General features: G+C 31.6%; 4 protein-coding genes across 6 annotated transcripts in view; 2 read left to right on the top strand and 2 right to left on the bottom strand.

The window, feature by feature from the left end:
* LOC105257044 (ABC transporter G family member 9) overlaps positions 1 to 5,307 on the bottom strand; it is a 125,708-nt gene extending 120,401 nt beyond the window's left edge. The window contains exon 1 of the mRNA XM_011267390.3: positions 3,184 to 5,307. The gene's annotated coding sequence lies outside the window, so the exon portion shown is untranslated. The remainder of the gene's footprint in view (positions 1 to 3,183) is intronic.
* Positions 5,308 to 7,059: 1,752 nt separating this feature from the next.
* LOC105257045 (ATP-dependent RNA helicase DHX36) lies at positions 7,060 to 12,833 on the bottom strand. Its single transcript, XM_011267391.3, has 14 exons — positions 12,640 to 12,833; positions 11,237 to 11,764; positions 10,846 to 11,035; positions 10,578 to 10,752; positions 10,250 to 10,398; positions 9,979 to 10,117; positions 9,599 to 9,794; positions 8,996 to 9,260; positions 8,607 to 8,899; positions 8,099 to 8,525; positions 7,650 to 7,858; positions 7,483 to 7,568; positions 7,330 to 7,421; positions 7,060 to 7,230 (listed from the first exon to the last, which is right to left on the bottom strand). The coding sequence occupies exons 1-14, from the start codon at positions 12,698 to 12,700 to the stop codon at positions 7,152 to 7,154; spliced, it is 2,889 nt and encodes a 962-aa protein (XP_011265693.1). The 5' UTR covers positions 12,701 to 12,833; the 3' UTR covers positions 7,060 to 7,151.
* Positions 12,834 to 13,246: 413 nt separating this feature from the next.
* On the top strand, positions 13,247 to 16,119 carry LOC105257046 (synaptic vesicle 2-related protein). 2 transcript variants are annotated; one of them, XM_011267393.3, is made up of 8 exons: positions 13,395 to 13,527; positions 13,646 to 13,838; positions 14,025 to 14,209; positions 14,308 to 14,504; positions 14,587 to 14,650; positions 14,751 to 14,876; positions 15,007 to 15,215; positions 15,296 to 16,119. In XM_011267393.3, the coding sequence occupies exons 2-8, from the start codon at positions 13,808 to 13,810 to the stop codon at positions 15,897 to 15,899; spliced, it is 1,416 nt and encodes a 471-aa protein (XP_011265695.1). In that variant the 5' UTR covers positions 13,395 to 13,527; positions 13,646 to 13,807; the 3' UTR covers positions 15,900 to 16,119. The 2 variants fall into 2 exon arrangements, with proteins under 2 accessions (XP_011265694.1, XP_011265695.1); XM_011267392.3 differs by lacking the exon at positions 13,646 to 13,838 and having other exon boundaries at positions 13,247 to 13,527.
* A 779-nt stretch (positions 16,120 to 16,898) lies between these two features.
* LOC105257047 (viral IAP-associated factor homolog) lies at positions 16,899 to 18,249 on the top strand. 2 transcript variants are annotated; one of them, XM_011267394.3, is made up of 5 exons: positions 16,899 to 17,087; positions 17,292 to 17,433; positions 17,523 to 17,751; positions 17,826 to 18,034; positions 18,112 to 18,249. In XM_011267394.3, the coding sequence occupies exons 1-5, from the start codon at positions 17,085 to 17,087 to the stop codon at positions 18,246 to 18,248; spliced, it is 720 nt and encodes a 239-aa protein (XP_011265696.1). In that variant the 5' UTR covers positions 16,899 to 17,084; the 3' UTR covers position 18,249. The 2 variants fall into 2 exon arrangements, with proteins under 2 accessions (XP_011265696.1, XP_011265697.1); XM_011267395.2 differs by lacking the exon at positions 16,899 to 17,087 and adding an exon at positions 17,110 to 17,153.
* Positions 18,250 to 18,294: the final 45 nt, after the last annotated feature.

Genomic DNA, 18,294 nt, shown 5'->3' with positions numbered 1-18,294 from the left:
CCGCGCGTTACTTGAGTGATCTATTTCACGATCGGAAGGATTTTAAAAGTCGTCGCGAGATCATAAACTTTACAAGACGCTGTTATACAATTTCCTTGGACTTGAGCGCGCAAGGACGTGAGAAAAATCGCATATAAACTCGTTCCAATCCGCTCGATTAGAATGTACGACTCGCGCTATTGGAATCGTTCCAAAGTCAATTTGTTCCTTTCGACGCTAAAGTCGGCGCGTCTAATTGTTCTCTCGTAACTTGAAACTTATGTCGACGACGGTCATTACGAACGCGATGAAAGATACGCGCGCGATAAGATCAAGGTTTGAGACTGTTGTAGAGTTGTTTCGCAGAATCACATTTATAATATATTGCAGACACAACGATTTACATAAAAGTCCTCTCCGTCGTATTTAGGGGCATGGAATTCTTCGCGCGCGGACAAACAGATTGCGAAATATATATGCTCGTCAATGGTCGGAGGACTGAATGGCAAAAGGTCACGATACGTTACTCGTGATATTCGTGAAGTGAATTGACCGTCGCAAGTGATACCAAGTGCAAATTCAAAGTCGAGAATTCAAGACGAGCCTCTTGGACGCTGGAAAAAAATATTGTACGCGCGCGCGCGACTTACATTAATCGTTCCCTCAATTATTATCATGATGATTTAATTCTAAGGATTTCGTGATGACGACGAAGGTCGATGTGTTATGGAAATAGCGAACGTAGCCTTGACCGCCTCGTTGAATGTCGCGTAATAGATTTTGCATTGCACCGCAAGGAAATGATAATCCTAGAGATATTAACGGTACGAGAGAGAGATGCAAGTTGCAGCATTGGTGTAAGTTAACTCGCTTGACATAGGCAAGCGCGGATATTTATTTCTCCAAGTTGCAACTCGTTTGTCAGGCATATGTAATAAATTCTTGTTACGAGAAGCTCTTTTGAGCACAATTAATGTGACGGAAATATTACAAGAAGAGTTGTTTGTCGAATTTCCATGAAATGTCATTCAAAGTATCATTAATATTTTTAAATTCTATTTTTTACTAATATGTATAAGTACTCATATACATTTAATATAATTATATAAATAAGTACTCATATATAACATTTTTAATAGATATCTGTATTTTGTTCGTAGAAGCACCCAATAAGATGTAGAGAAGTATAGAGAAGAGAGAAAAAGAGAGAGAGAGAGAGAGAAAATAAAAAGATACTATAATAACAAGTATGTAGCAATCGCGATGAGCATAATATAAAAATATATATTATAATATATATTATAATAGATTTTATATTTTTACTTTGAACAGACAAAAAAACAAAACAGAAGAAAGAGAAAAGAAGAGGCAGAAAGAGAAAGAGAAAAGAGAGAAAAACTTTATGTAAATAGGTTGCTAATTGATAAAATTATTCTTATATTTAATCTATTATTTTTATTATATTTGATTAATCGTAGGATATATTTAATATATAGCAAAAGCATTTAATATAAAGTATCGCGAATTTTTTTATAACAGTATCAGACTGACATTCTTTTATAATTCTTGTTCGCAATAAATATCTGTGTCTGAAGATATGGAACAAATATATACAAATATTTATTTATTTAATTTTTATTATTAATTAGTGAATAAGGCTAAGAATTATGGACGCAGATGGTAGTGCATAATATCAAAAGTATGTATATTATAAGAGAAAATTCATAGAGATCGAGAGAGAAATTTTACATATAATAAAAACGCAAACCATACAAAATAATAAATAAAAAATTTGTCGACAGACGTTTCGACCTTCCTCCGAATCCTTTTCAATGTCACAAAATAAACTTATTGTTTCTCTAATTTTTTTTTATTACCGAGTTTGTCATTATGTAAAATGTGGTTGCTCTGCTCTTGTGCTTTTTTATTTTTTATAAATAATTTTCCTGCCCTTTTACATCTCAATTATTTTTATTAATTTCTGCTCTTTGTATAACGAATAGTTGGCATATCGATTATGATGTGAGAGCTAAGAGCTCTTTCTAATCTTTCAATTATATCAACGATTTTAATGAAGGACATAGGCAAGGTGAGCTTCCTAGTTTTGCGTTGCCTTAATCTCTCTTATTATTTTTACATTTACTGCGTTTTCTTTATTGTGATTTTTTTTGTTAACATCAATTTTACATATTTGCGACATAATTTATGCGACTCTACCGTTTTTTTTTTCTATTAGTTTATAGCATTGACTCTTTGTGATTCAGTTAACTTTCAAATAATGAATATAAAACTTTCAATAAATTTTTACATTTATTTTCTGACATTGAAAAAGATTCAGAAGAAAGTCGAAACGACAGATTTTATGTATCTTTGCATTTCTATTTTATGTAAAATTTCACCATCTCTATGAATTTTCTCTTATACTTTTGAATATTATGTACTGCCATTCTTAAACACAATGACAAAAGCAATATACGGTCCGGATGATAACAAAACGCAATAAAAAAGAGAGGCTAGAAGACTGTGCAGGATGTTAGAGCGTAAAAAATAATAAAAGACTCTAAGTAAGAGACATATTAATAATCAGTTAGATATAAAAATACATATGTACGTTTCGATCTGTTTAAGAGCCTTTTCAATGTTCAAGAAGTCGTTAAAAAAGAAACAAAATTCAAATTAAAAATAATAATAACAGAGCGCGGTTAAACAAGGACAAGCACGATAGGAAAAATATCATTGGAAAAGATCGAAACGTATTTTTATATCTAACTGGTTATTAATATATATTAATATATCTCTTACTTACAGTCTTTTATTATTTTTTACGCTCTAACATCCTGCACCACGGTCTTCTAGCCTTTCTTTTTTATCGCGCTTTCTGATTCACTAATTAATAATGTACGTCACATGAACCTTTTCTTTAAAAATGTGTATAATTTTCAAATTTTTATCATCTTTTCTACAATATACATCTTTTGTACATATCTCCTCTCTTTTATGTAAATATTATTTCTCTGAAAACGATCCTCTTTTCAACGAATTATTTAAACCGGCGATCGTCAGACCCGGCCAGTCTGACAATCTGTCCGATAATCGTTCGTCCTGCGACGAAAAAATGCGAGTGACCCATATTCCTTTCGTCGTTCTCGCCAGCTTGACACTCGGGATATCGAACGATTAATTACGAAATTCGGAGACACGTACCTCGTAAATCTCGTCGACGGATTTACCGGCGGCCGTTGCTCCCCGTGGTTGCCGGTGCCGGTGGTGGAGACGTCGAATATCCCGTGCGAGGTCCCCGGTAGATTCACTGCCTCTCGACTCGGCTCTCGTCGTGCGAGCAGCGAGCAGCAGCCGGCATCTCCTCTGTCGTCGAGATCGTCGTCGTCACGAACACCGCCGGTCGCGCCCTGATGGTCGTCGTCGTCGTCGTCGTCGTCGTCGTCGTCGTCGTCGCTCCTGTCACGCGCACACTACACACTAGCAGCATCGGGCACGAGCATGCGGCCATCGCGCAACGACGGCGCGCAGTCAACGAACCCGCATTTCTTTTCGCCCGAACTTTTGTTTTCCCTTTTTTTTTTTCTTTCCTTCGCTCGTGGGCGCGAGAGAGAACGACAGAAAGAGAGGGAGAGGGAGAACCTCGCGCACCGTCCTCGCTTATATATCCGCGGATCTCCCGACACACGCGGTTTCTCGCGCGCGCGCGCGCGCACACGTACGCACGGATACGGATGTATAGGTGTACCCCGGTGTAGCCGCTTTACACACCAGGAACAACCGACCCTCCCGGTGTCACTGGCTTCTTCTCTTCTTTTTCCTCTGCCTCCACCTCTGCCTTTGCCTCCTACTCCTCCTTTTCCTCCTCCTCCTCCTCCTCCTCCTTCTGGTGCTCCTCTTCGGCTGCGCGCTGTCGTCTCTATCGCGCGCGCGCGCGTCCGCGCATACTCGCGCACCTGTAAGGTTCTATATATCGCGCGCGAGCGCGCACTCGCGACGTCCGGCGTACGGGTGTGATGTCCGCGTATGTGTGTGTGTGTTAGGGCGCCGAGTACACACGAGCCGGCGCACGCGCGCGTTTCACGTTTCTCCTCGCTTTCGCACGTGCATGTACGAAGGGAGAGAAGGAAAGAAAGAGGGATACCCTTCCCTCTCGTTGCTCTCGCGACGGCGGCGGCGCGCAATCGTTCACTGACCCGCTCTCACCGACACAGGCTCTCGCGCACGCACCACCCGTGCACGCGCGCACACACGCACACTCGCAGGCCGCGCGCGCGCCCGATTCGATTTTCCGATACAATCTTTCCCGTCGGGAGAAACAAGAGCGGACGCTCGTCGAGAGGCGCGTTCTGTGTTTGGTCTCGTATAACTGTCGGGATGCGCTCGCGAGTCTCTCGTTCTTTGCGATGCGCGAGATAAAATAAACAACGAGAGAGATAGCAGCTCGGGTGTCGATTGAGAAAAAGAAAACGTTATACCTCGTCTCCTTCTTTCCTCCTTCTATTTTCAGGCGGAGCGTGGATTTTCGCGAACGGTAAAGCCCGATAGCACGCACGTAAATGTCTCTCTCAGACGACAACAGGTCGACGGGCGGGCACTCGGTCGGGATAATGACAATCGTGAACGTTATTATCACCGCGCGAGGCAGAAGAGGCGACAGCGCCGTAATAACCTGCACCTGTCGCAAGAGCGTGAAGTTGCCGCTGCAAGTTGTCCACGTCCAGTCCACTAGTTTCCTGCACTTTGCGCTCCTTCTCCTGCTCTTTCATAAACATCCCCGTCCTCCGCTGGCTAGTTAATGGCATATTAGCCTCTCGGGCGGAATCGCGGACCGCCTGTCATCGGATTCTCCCGCGAGACTGTCAAAACAGACCGAAGCTCTAATGTCGTCGACTCCCTTCTCGTTTATTCCTCGCTATCCGTTATTACACTCTTTTTCACGATTTTTTACAGCTCGTCATCGCGCGACATTCGAAACATCGGTTTCCGCTGATCACTTTGCGTTGTTTCCCAAGCGAATTTTTCTTCGTGATATGAATTTTCGCGTCCCTCGAGATTATTCTCTATGCTCGATTTTTCTCGATTTTTCAAGTTCGGCGGTCTTCGCATCGATCTCGTATCCTTCTAAGTCCGACCAAGAGAAACGTCAATTCTTGTCTTAATCTAATCTAATTTCGCATATTCTTGCAAAATGTCCGTTAGGTAAAGATAAGACCGCGATTCACGTCGGTCGGGTGTATATTACTGCCGCACCGATCAGCCGTTCCTTACGTTCTCGTTTCGATATCTCGCGGCAAGACTCGGTTCTCGCGCGCACGAGCTCGCGACACGACGCCCGCGACGGTCGGATGAAGACTGAGTCAAACGCTAGTCGTTGTACTCCATGTATCGGCCCGACGTATCCCCTCCCTTCCCACGCTCGCCGCTTTCCTCCACTCCCCACCACCACACGTGCTGCCGCTCTTTTCTCTCGCTCTTTTTTTGCCGCTCTCGCGGCTACTATCGGCTCGTGTCAAACTTCAATCCTATCTCACTCATTTTTTACGCGCGTGTTTACAATCTTGCTACGAATTTACGGAAAAATCGAAAACGCTTGTCGCGCGAGAAATGATTCCAAGCCAAGTCTGAAATGCAAGCGAATTTTTCAAGGGTTTTTTTAGAGCTTATTTTGCAAAAATATTGATGAAAATTTCCTTAGAGAGAGAATGTTAACAAAGAAATTATTTTCATTAAAAAAAAGGAAATATAATAGTTTGCTGGAGCTGCGTCAAGTCATTCTGTATTATTGCAAGTGGATTAGATAAAGGAAAAAGCGGCTTATATAGAATTTACAACACTAATATACAAACAGTAGAATATTTAATATCATAAAGTAACTTGAAAATTGTATCTCAATATTTTTGCAATATACATTTTACATACATTATATATTTTAATCGCACAATATACAGAATATCGTATATGATCAGAATGTATGTTTATGCTCATTTCCATCTCTCGCCGAAGCAACCAAGTTATGGCAGTACGTTTTACATTCATGAATGACAAAGCGGTACAAAGCAGAAGCTAGATATAGTATTTTATTGACGATCGCGTCAAGTAACGGGTCAAAAGTTCGCGTCCTGTTGCACTATGGATGCGCTAAGAATCGTGTACGTTGTGTTATATTGTTGTCAGTTTCTCCTAAACGATCTTCGTTGATTTAATCTAAATCGCCATTTTATTCAACCACATAAAGAGAAGAGTGACAACTGGTTTACTTATCTACATTATTTATGTTTACAAAATCAATATATCTAATTCGAATTTGTATTTTGCCCGAAATTTGCATTATCGGATTTTTATTTAATGTATACACAATGTAAACACGTCTCTTACTGAAACAATAAAAATAAACAATATACATATTCTACTTCGTCTTTTCTGTAACTTTTATACTTATTTGTAATATGTAATTATAATCTAACTATTTAACATATGATATATATTTTTCTTTTCAAATATAAATTTGAAAATTCAGGAAATTATATATACAATTATATATACTTGGACAGAGAATATACTTGTGACTTAATATAATAATAAAAGTTTTTAATTTTTAGAGAAGTATTCAAATATTAAGTGTCCTAATAATTGATTAATTTTGCCTATTCTATAAACATATTATTACTAATATTATTTAAATCTCTAACATTTTCGGACGACAGAAACAATTTCTATTGTTACAATTTTAAAACGAAAATTTTTCCAAACTTTATATCCAAATAATTACTTTGCATAAATATATTTTGTATAAAAAATAATATTGATGAAATATATTGATTGTAAATATTCTTTAATTTTTACAAATATTAAATTAATTGAATCTTATAATTAATATGACTGGAATTTCTTGATTTATTACATAATTTTTTAAGGATATTGTTATATATCATTATATAATGTTACATGTTTAATATTTATAATATATTCATCTTTTCTAATATAATATATTGCAATAATAAAATATTTCGCAAAATTAATGAAAAAAAAAGTTTTAGAATAAAATTGTTAATGATTTATTTTTATATATATTTTTAAACAATATGGAAATCACTGCATAATTGATACTTGAATAAATTAATGATTATAAATATTAACCAGAACTGTAAGTAATATTAATCAGTATAATATTAATCAGAACTATAATATATATCTTCTTTATTGTAACCCATTTCTCGGTCCTCCTGGGATATTAATTCGATGATTGCGCTAAATAACATAATAAATACATATAAATTCAAATGCACATAACAATTATAATTATTAACGCTTATTTGCGCAAAATAATGTAAATATATGCAGATTTACTTTAATATTTGTCCTTCAAATGATGACCAAAGTACTGTTGCTGGGTGTGTAATCTTATATTCCAATAAGCAATTTAGAGCGTGTTGAAGTTCCTATATAAAGAAATTATATCAAAATTATTTTCGTTTTCAAAGAACATGTATATATACATACCTGTATCACTTCCGCAGTTTGTGATTCACAAATAATATTTTCAGACAAGTTAAAATTATTAATTATGTATTTTCCTTTTTCTCGTTCTGAAATATAAAATAGATATTATCAATATGCACAATTAACATATTAATAATTAATATCCAAATAGAAATGGGCATATTTACTTATTGATATATTCGGTCCAGTAAACAATAAAATTGGAATACTGATACAAGTAGTATCATGTAAATATATAGCGGTGGAACGTTGCTTCGTAAAATATGTTAAATACTGACTAGGGAAGTTAGAAGCTTTGCAATTTACGCTTGACGGATGCGTACGTACACTTCCATCTTCCGGTGTCCAGCTAAATATTCCATTTTTACTAGCTCTTCTAAAAGATACAAAAAAGAATACAATTTTATAAATAAAAATATATTAAAAAATATATATTTTTTATAAAAATATGTTATACATTATGCTTAATATTATTCTATATAATTTCAATAAAATGTTAATATTATTGTATATGATCTTAATAAAATGATTGTAATTAAAATCAGAATACACAGTAATTCCAATTATCAAAATTTCAAAAAATTAAAACAGATTAAGAGTTGAAATAAATTTGTACCTTATAACAGCAATATTAGGATATAATCCGGCACAAACAATGGTTTTTATTAACGCTACATTGTTTGAATTTCTATTAGCGTTTTTATCGCCTGGATTATCACTATTCAGAAATTTCATTTCATATAAATATTGTGCGAATTGGATTTTCATTTCGGAGAGAAGTTTCAATGTATTGAAAGAGAGAAAATATTCTCGACAAAACTGGCCAGCATTTCCTCTTCGGCGCGCAACTTCGAATCTTCTTAGAGCTTCCGCGAGAGCAATATGATCACTATATTCTCCCATACTGAGTTCTAACTTCTTTTTATTAGCTTCTTCCTCTTTTCCCAACGGGCAGTAGAAAGCATCTTTAAATGTGAGACTAGCAGCAATAGCAAATATTGGTTCAACGCAGGAGAAGAGTGCCGCCCAGAGAATCATTTTTCCTAATAAAATAATTTTTATTATACATATATACAGTGTAATAAGAGTTTTGAATAAGGTTTTTGTAGCAAAAATAAAATTACCTGTTCTAGGATCAAGTGGCAAGTGTGCCAAATGATAACCCAAAGGAGTTAAATGCTCTTCTTCATCTAGAGCATTAAGTGTTCTAAGTAAATTTAGAGACAGATCGATGGCTTTTAGATCTGGTGGATCCATGATACTAGCTAGGAACTCTTTAGCTTTTCCTAATTGTAACATTTTTATTTGCAAAATCACCTCTTCTAAGCGCGTTCGTAACATTTCTGGCAATGGATATTGATCAAATGTCATTTCTCGAGCTTTACTGTACAAATGATAACATTCTCCACTTTTAACCCTATAAGAAACACATGTTAATTTTACAAATATGAACATTTAATAATACACATTATTTTTGTTTGAATTTAAAACTATAAAATATAGAAAAACGCACCTGCCGGCCCTACCGCGTCTTTGTTTGGCATTAGCTAAAGATACCCATTCAGGATTTAAAGTTTGAATGTTATGTGCTATATCAAATCTTCCAAGCTTTGTTTTTCCACAATCTATTACATATACTACATCTTCTATAGTTATTGATGTCTCAGCAATGGAAGTTGCAATGATTATTTTACGAATATCATCAGGAGGTTCTTTAAATATAAGTTTCTGATCAATTGTCGGCATGCGTGAATGAAGAGGGTAAATAATGTACTTATCTATAAAAGAGAGAGAGAGAATTCTTACATTACACATATAAAATATATGCATTACTTTCACTATAATTTTCAATTATTTTTTATCATGATGCTATTGAAAATATACATTATAGATAGTATCAATGGCTAGAATTAAACAATGGTATAAGTTAATCATTAAAGAAAATAGAAAAACTTGATTCAATTTCAAAAATAAATTAAATTTATGATTTGATCGGAATATTAAATATTAAATCAGAACTCACTTCAAGAATTTAGTATACATTGTAACATACATGTAAAACATATGCTAAGTATTCATACACATAATGTTGGATTATATAAATATAAATACTTACTAGGTGGATAACATCCAGACTCTAACATCATTTTATTTAATTGTGATATATCCATCATGCCAGGTAGAAAAATAAGAATAGCTCCAGGCTGTTTATTATTACAGATATACCTAACTAATTTTTCTATAAGCTCTAATGAAAGATTTTCACTATTTGGATTCCGTAATTCACTCAAAACATGTTCTGCATATTTCACCTAATTAAATGTAAATCACATTATAATTATTTCAATTATATTATCACAATTTTTTTTAAATCACTTCTGATATGTATGTATACAAAATATATATCCTATTTCACATATATATAAACACACGCACATACATAGTAATATAAAATATTCTAATAATACAAGCAATATAAAATATTCATATATTTACTTCAGCTCTTAATTGTTGAATGTAAGGTTGTATTATATCAAAAAAATCTTCTTTCTTATGTACTTTCTCTTTATATCTTTCTCTTTGTGCCTTTCCATATTTTCTGTAAACTGTAGATTCTGCTTCAGGGAATCTAAATCTATAAATTGAAAAAATATTAAATATTTATTTAAAAAAAATTCTCTAATATATATGAGTTACCAAAAATTAATTAAAAATATAATTGACAAAAATCTTTATCAAATATATTAATGTTACATCAATAACCTACTGTATAAGTGACAAAACATCTTCTAAATAAAATTCTTGAACTGGATAGGTGAATCCTGGTATATGTATCATTGGACATTCATTATAATATTTTGAAAAACGTTCAGAATTTAACGTTGCACTCATCAAGAGAATTTTTAAATCCGTTCTCTAAAAGAAATAAATTTATAGGTTTTATAATATTTCTATATAGTAATATTTTTCACATAATATATGACACTTGATATCAAATTTTTTCATAGTTTGATACTTAAATATAAATAAAATAAATTTATATAGAATAAAATAAAACATTAGTAAAATATTGACATATAGATACTTAAACTTACTTTTGGAATAACTTGTTTTAATAATGTAATAATGAAATCACTTTCTGTGGTACGTTCATGAATTTCATCTAATATCACATGAGAGAAATCTTTTAATGCTGGATCAGTCTTCATAATTTGTAATAATATACCAGTTGTGCAAAATAATATACTTCCTTGTTCACGCGTTGGAATTCTAAAGATAAAAAAAGTGAATAGATGACTTGGGAATTTTATATCTTTTTTATAACATATAAAAAATATACATTTTTCTTTCATAAAAACATACTTTTCAAGTCGTATCTGATAGCCTACAGATTTCCCAAGTTTTTCTGTTCTTTCTGCAGCTACACGTTCCGCAACAGAAATAGCTGAAATTCTCCTAGGCTGTGTGCAAATTATTCGAGTAATACTACCATTTCCAGCTTCTAATTGATCATCCAATATAAATTGTGCTATTTGTGTAGTTTTGCCACATCCTAAAATTTCAAAGAACAATTATTATTAATAATTTAATTGTCAATCAGAATAGAAAATTTAAATGAAACTCAGCAAATATTTAATGCCCACAAATTAAGTTTTTAAAATTTTTATTTTTAGTTGTACACTCATTCAAATGCAGATAACAGTTCACAAAAAAACATTCTATTTTATATTAGTAAATAATTTTTGCAACTTACCAGTTTCTCCGCTAATGACAATAACTTGATTATCTTTAATCAATTGTAATATTTCTGATTTCTTATGATACACTGGTAACTTTTGTCGAAATTTTAACATATTCAAATAATTATCTTGAATTTGCTTATCTTTATATTCATTTAATAATATTGTGTCCATATTGCTATTTCTCTGCAATTTTACTTCCATACTTATAGCCTTTACAAGATTATGCTCTATATTACCATTTATAATTTCTAAAAATTTTCTTTTAAATTGAGAATCATGAATATGCTGGTACTTGTCATCATATTCAGAGTTACACCTTTCGTCAAAAATGGAACTGTAAAAGCTCTTAGAATTATTTAAAATAGTTTTAATTTTTTGTTCTATGTGTGGTGATAATCTAAGAGTTGGCTGTTCCTTCTTTTTCTCTCTATTTAAATTTCTATAAAATAATCCTATTTCCTTTCCTTTAAGCCCAGGAGGATGTCTTGGCCTTTGTGAATAAGGTCTTCCATAACCAGATGCAGATGATTGCATTTGTTCTAAAAAAATTTCAAAATGTTTCAGAAACATTTTATTTTCTTTTAAGAATATCAATATTCTAAAGCAAAAACAATAACAGTTGTTATATAGTTGAAACATTATTGATATTCTAAGTAAAAATCTTCAATAGTAATAAAATATAAATATTAGAAAATTTTAAATATAGGTTACTGAGATATAATATATAACCACTCTGAGATATAAAACTTAAAAACCTTACTTAGAATTTAATTATTATATAGTACAATATTTAATATTCACACACACATACACACACACACACACACACACACACACACACACACAATCAATAAAAATAAAAACAAAACATTTAAATTTTAAAAATAAGTGACGAAAGTATCATAGATCTAAGATATAAAAAATAGATATCTTAATTAATGTAGCAATCAGATAACATTAATCAAAATTAGTTACTAACTGAAAAATATCATTTGTAATATCAAGAAATTATTCAATTTTACAAAAATAGATAGTACTGAACATTAATGAAGTATATGTAACCTAATAAGCTATTTGACGAAGATTCAATTAGAATCATTTATATAAAAATGATCTAGATCATTCTTAATATCAAGAGATTTTGATTATAAGAATTTATAAAAAAACAAATATATGAAAATATATAGAATTTATAAAAAAACAAATATATGAAAATATATAATAATAAATAATATACATATACATATATAACAAAAACCAATCTTGCTCGCTGTTTATTTCATATATTATTTCTCCAAAAATATATATAGTAAATATTCAACGTATATTAAAAATTAAAAGATATATATTTGAAGCACATTTGTATCATAAAAAACAAACCAAACAATAATATTCATTATGAGAGCAATTTTACCTTCTCTATTAAATCGTCCAAAGGAATTTAGTCTTCCTCTGGAATTGAATCGGTGCGACATTTTTGCGAATAAAAAAAAATTGTGGTATGTCTCAGTGAGATATTTTTTCTCATATACTATTGATTCACTTTTGTTTTCTTTATAACGATAATTACAGATAATTCAATCATCAATGGAGTAGTCTGAAAGCATCGCCGCATTCCTTACGTATCGTTTGTTGCGACATCTATTAAGCCGTAATCACACTACGGATTACGGGCTCGATTGCTGTTGAAATTGATCAATCAGAACAAAGCAATTTGTCGCCCGGCTATTTTGATTGGTTGATTGGTAATTTAAGCCCAAGCCTTAAGAAATTAACCAATCACAGTCGAGTATTCTCTTCATACTTGAGTGTGATTGGTCGGCCTTAGAATGAGTTGAAGGACGACTTTTCATTGAATTTATGTACAATGTGTATGTCTATACATATGCATATACATTTCTATATGTGTATAATCATATGTAGTAAGCTTATTCGATAATTTTTTGTGTTTAATTAAAGCAAGAGTTTGCAAAATAAAAATATCATTCAGTGTGTTTCTATTAAAATGTAAAATAAAAAAAAATTAAATTAATATATTTAACATACATTTATTTATTGCGCTCAATTGAAACATTAACCTAACTTACAACGATAAGAACGAATATCTGTATATTGTTTATATTGAACGTTATCATCATGTTGAATTCGGATAAAAAATCCAATGAACCATATCGTCAATTGGAGGAAGTACAAGGCGCTGAATTAAATGTTTGCGCTCAGAGTACGTCAAGTTGTCATACGAGCTTTGAAAATGGTACTGAGCGCTCGATGGAACTTTCTTCTGTTGTCGTTATACCAGATGGTACGTTATATTAAATTATAAACGATATAAAAGTGTATATAATAAATTATAGTGTGATCATTTGTTAATTAATTATATCTTTATTTGTCGATTAATTATATTTCTTTTAATTGTACAGAAAAGGGTTGACTTAACTTTAATGTATAACGATGATGGAAACCTATACTGTAAATACTTAATATCGCATGAGATCACTTAACACTGGGGAATTTGGTTCACTAATAGCTACTTTAAGTTGTATTGATAACAGGATATTACAAAATGTCTCTAACAACAGTATATGTTAGAAATGCATGCACACAAGAAAATAGGTCTGTATATTTTTCACAAATCTTATATAGTAATAAAATAAAATATATAATGTTTAAAGAGTTTCTATATATATTATGTGAATATAAAGTAAAAGTAAGAGAAATGTGAATGTAAAGTAATGGAGAATTGATTTATAATTTAATAATATTTATAATAATTAAATTATATACAAATTTTATTGACAGATACATTCACTGTAGTACAAGCTATCAATGCCTTAGGCTTTGGAAAATTTCAAGTTAAACTGTCTTTATTCACGGGTCTTTGTTGGATGGTAGATAGTATGGAGATTACAATACTGAGTATTCTAAGTCCATCCTTACATTGTGACTGGGGTATTTCTAGATATCAGCAAGCATTGACCACAACAGTAATTGCTAAATTCAATCATTATTCTTATATATATATGTGTATCATATACACATACATGAATATTAAAATTTATTATTTTAGAAATTGAATTTTTAGGTAGTCTTCCTTGGCATGATGTTAAGCTCTACATTTTGGAATAATTTGAGTGACAGATATGGTCGTAAACAAGCTCTAACTTTATGTGCAGTACTATTATCTTACTATGCATTTCTAAGTTCATTTGCACCAAACTTTCTCTGGATTCTATTGCTTAGAGGAGTTGTAGGATTTGCTATTGGTTGTGTACCTCAATCGTAAGTATTTGGTAAGTTTCTTAAGGACAAGCAACTTATTTGCTTTACAATATATTATCACTGATAAATTTCTTTTTTGCAGAGTGACATTATATGCAGAGTTTTTACCAGCAAAGCAACGAGCGAGATGCGTTATTCTATTAGATGTGAGTTTATATTATAAATTTATAAGAGAAAAGAAGGAATTAAAATTATTTATTAAATAGATTATCTCTTTGTAATAAAAAAATATATATATATTGCTAGTGTTTCTGGGCTCTCGGGGCTTGTTTTGAAGTGGCAATTGCATTGATTGTTATGCCCAATCTTGGATGGAGATGGCTTCTTATATTATCATCCATTCCATTATTTATATTTGCTGTAATATCACCGGTTTGTAGTAAATTTATATAAATACTTTCAATATGTTATTCATATATATTAAAATATTAAGAAAATTTAATACATTTCTTAGAAATTTTAAGAAAATTGGATTATATCAAATAGTAGTATGTATTTGCAGTGGCTACCAGAATCTACAATATTCGATATGACAACTGGAAAAACAGATCGTGCAGTTTCGACACTGGAACGCGTAGCTAGAGAAAATAAAAAATCACTGCCTGTAGGAAGATTAGTTATGGACCGATTTTATCAAGCTAATCATGGTCGATTAAAGGATGTTTTAAGCAAAGAAATGTGCAAAACATCCGCTTTACTTTGGCTTGTATGGTAAATGCAAACTATAATGGATAAAGTTAAAAAATATTTTTTAAGTTAGACATGTTATTTGTTGCATTAATTTCTTTCAGGATGATTACAGCATTTTGTTATTATGGAGTGGTGTTAATGACTACTGAACTTTTCCGTACATCCTCAGAGCAATGTGGTACATGGGATCAAAATGAGAATATGTGCCAACTTGATTGTCGATTGCAGCGTGGCGATTATATTGATCTGCTTTGGACAACATTGGCAGAGTTTCCTGGCATATTTTCTACTGTCTTTGCAATCGAGAGAATAGGCAGACGAAAGACAATGGCCTGTCAATTAGTGATGTTTGCTATGGTCATTTGTTTTTTGAGTAGAACCTGCTTGTTAAGTAGAGCGGCGTTGACTATTGCCATATTTTTAGCCAGAGGTTTAATCGCCGGTGTATTTCAAGCCGCATATGTATACACACCGGAAGTGTATCCCACGCATTTACGAAGCATAGGTGTAAGTGCATGCAGCGCTATGGCACGAATCGGTGCTATGGTCACTCCTTATATAGCACAAGTATTTCTACAATGGTCCATCACAGGAGCTATGGCCATTTATGCGGCAACCGCATTGTGCGCTGCTATTGCTACACTTGCGCTTCCCGTAGAAACAAAAAATCAACAATCAAATGAAGCATGTCAAGAAAATAAATAGACAATTTTTATAACGTGCTTTAGTAAATTGACCGAAATTTGTTTTATTGCACATGTTATTTAGGACACTTACTACTTTTTACACATTTTACAATATATAACAATCACATTATATACAATTTTTGATTAAGAACTCACATATACATACATGTATTTTAGTTGTATTCGAATGTTTGATTGAATATGCAAACACAATTATTAATATATTCACATCTATTATTTAATTAAACGGGCATATTTTTATTATAAGTTATATACAATATATATTTTATCTATTTATTATAGTGTATAATGTTAACAAAAAAAATTTTAGTTGCAAAGGTTTGTGATTAGAATGTTAATTATAGAATCTAAAATATACAAAGACTGATATGTAATTTTCAAGAAAAGTGCCAAAAGGATTGATTATAAGATATTAATCATATATTGCTCTTTTAATTTTTTCATATACATAATCTTATTTTCAATATAAAAATTATAAGCAACTGAAAAAGACAATATTTTTTCAATGTTTTAAAAGAAAGATATTTTTTGTGTATAAAAATTTATATCAATTTTTATAACTTGTAACAAATACAGTAAATAAAGTTATTTTATGATTCTCAAAAAGTAGTATATTCTATATTTTGCATGTATTAATTAATGATGTATGTAAAATGAAATAATCCTGGATGCAATACCTCATTAATAATGTTTAAATAATTTTTTTATAATTAAAAGAAACTCTAAAATTAGATAATGGTTAAAATAATAAAAAGTTATTCAATAATCAAGATATAAGTGTAAAGAAAAAAAGAAAAGAATAACATGCTATTTTACATAAATAATATAATATTTAAGAGGTTTTAATAAACTTATATAAATCTATTTTCATATTAATATTTAGTATATATTTCTCTCATTGTAGCATACTTGTACAAAAAAATTTGGAAATAATATGTGATTAAATAATTAAATTTCATTTATATATCAATAACACTATTGTACAATTGTACATACATGTGCACGTGTCACATGTGGCTATTGGAGTAAAAAACATCAGCTGTCGTTTCTCTCCCATCACCTTCGTATCGTTTTCTGTGTTATAATAATTATCTCTTTATGTACATCAAAAGAATTTATCTATAATAAATACAAAACAATAATCAAGCACATTGATAAAAGCATTTAATATCGATTTTTCAAAATGGTAAGTATTAGCAAAAATCGGAGTTTTAGGTTAAGCAAGGATTAGTCACGCGTGACTCCTTATATGGTAATATGATTATGTAGATAGAAAAATGTTTCATTTTTATTTAGATTTTTTTAATAATAATGTCATAATGTAGGAAACAAATTTAGATATATTTTATATTATTTGTTAGATCGCTTTAAATTTATTTTTCTATTTTAGCAAGATCCAAATGAGGATACTGAATGGAATGATATTCTAAGAAAGAAAGGTATCATACCTGAAAAGAAAAAAGAGCAAGAAGTTACTGAAGATCAAATAGTAAATCTCTTGGAGAGTACTATAGATGAAAAAACAGGACGTGGTAATTGTTTTTTAATTTAGAAATAAGTTATATACCTACAAATAAATTATTACCTTTTAAATAGTTTTTATATTATTATTCGGTTACAGTTTCTAACAATTTAGAAGAAAAGACTTTGGATGAGTTAGACGAACTAGAAGATGAAGAGGATCAACGGATTTTGGAGGAATATCGGCAAAAGAGGATAGCAGAAATGAAGGCACTAGCAGACAAATCGAAATATGGGGAAGTACGAGAAATATCTGCGGAAGATTATGTTAGAGAAATCAATAAAGCTGAAGAGGATGTATGGGTTGTTCTACATTTATATAAATCTGGGTATGCAAGAACAATAAATTTTTGCAATAAATATTATGGCCAGAATATTAATTGAGTATATGCTTTTCATACAGAATTCCACTTTGTACTTTAGTCAATCAGTACCTTGCTAATTTAGCAAGAAAATTTCCTACCACAAAATTTTTGAAAAGCATCTCTACTACATGTATTCCTAATTGGCCTGACAGCAATCTTCCTACAATATTTATTTATCATAATGGAAATATGATGAAACAAATTATTGGACCACTTGAATTCCGTGGCATGAATTTGTCCGAAGCAGGTGATATATCTAAAGTATTCTAGAAAAGATAATACTCATACTAGAATGATTTTAAGTCTCTATTTATTATTCTGTAGAATTGGAATGGATGTTGGGACAAGAAGAGGCAGTACCAACAAAGATTAAGGATGATCCTCGACCTAAAGTCAGGGATGTCTTATTTTCCAGCTTGAAGAATCAAAATGGTGATTCTGAGGATGATAACGATTGGTAATTTTATATTATCAGATTGGCATAAGTAATTATATATAATATATAAT

This window comes from Camponotus floridanus, unplaced genomic scaffold (genome assembly GCF_003227725.1).
Source record: "Camponotus floridanus strain SB8 unplaced genomic scaffold, Cflo_v7.5 scaffold26, whole genome shotgun sequence".
Lineage (NCBI taxonomy): Eukaryota > Metazoa > Arthropoda > Insecta > Hymenoptera > Formicidae > Camponotus > Camponotus floridanus.
Note: the sequence above shows the minus strand (reverse complement) of the source record. Positions and strands in the feature narration are given on the sequence as shown.

Bases quoted from the DNA above. Each gene is read 5' to 3' on its own strand.
- LOC105257045 (XM_011267391.3), bottom strand. From the start codon at position 12,700: ATGTCGCACCGATTCAATTCCAGAGGAAGACTAAATTCCTTTGGACGA. The intron at 11,036-11,236 runs GTAAGTTGCAAA...TTGAAATTTTAG, and splicing joins TGTCATTAGCGGAGAAACTG to GATGTGGCAAAACTACACAA. The intron at 10,753-10,845 runs GTATGTTTTTAT...TTTTATCTTTAG, and splicing joins TATCAGATACGACTTGAAAA to AATTCCAACGCGTGAACAAG.
- LOC105257046 (XM_011267392.3), top strand. From the start codon at position 13,362: ATGTTGAATTCGGATAAAAAATCCAATGAACCATATCGTCAATTGGAG. The intron at 14,210-14,307 runs GTAATTGCTAAA...TTGAATTTTTAG, and splicing joins AGCAAGCATTGACCACAACA to GTAGTCTTCCTTGGCATGAT. The intron at 14,505-14,586 runs GTAAGTATTTGG...TCTTTTTTGCAG, and splicing joins ATTGGTTGTGTACCTCAATC to AGTGACATTATATGCAGAGT.
- LOC105257047 (XM_011267394.3), top strand. The intron at 17,434-17,522 runs GTAATTGTTTTT...ATTCGGTTACAG, and splicing joins AGATGAAAAAACAGGACGTG to TTTCTAACAATTTAGAAGAA. The intron at 18,035-18,111 runs GTGATATATCTA...ATTATTCTGTAG, and splicing joins CATGAATTTGTCCGAAGCAG to AATTGGAATGGATGTTGGGA.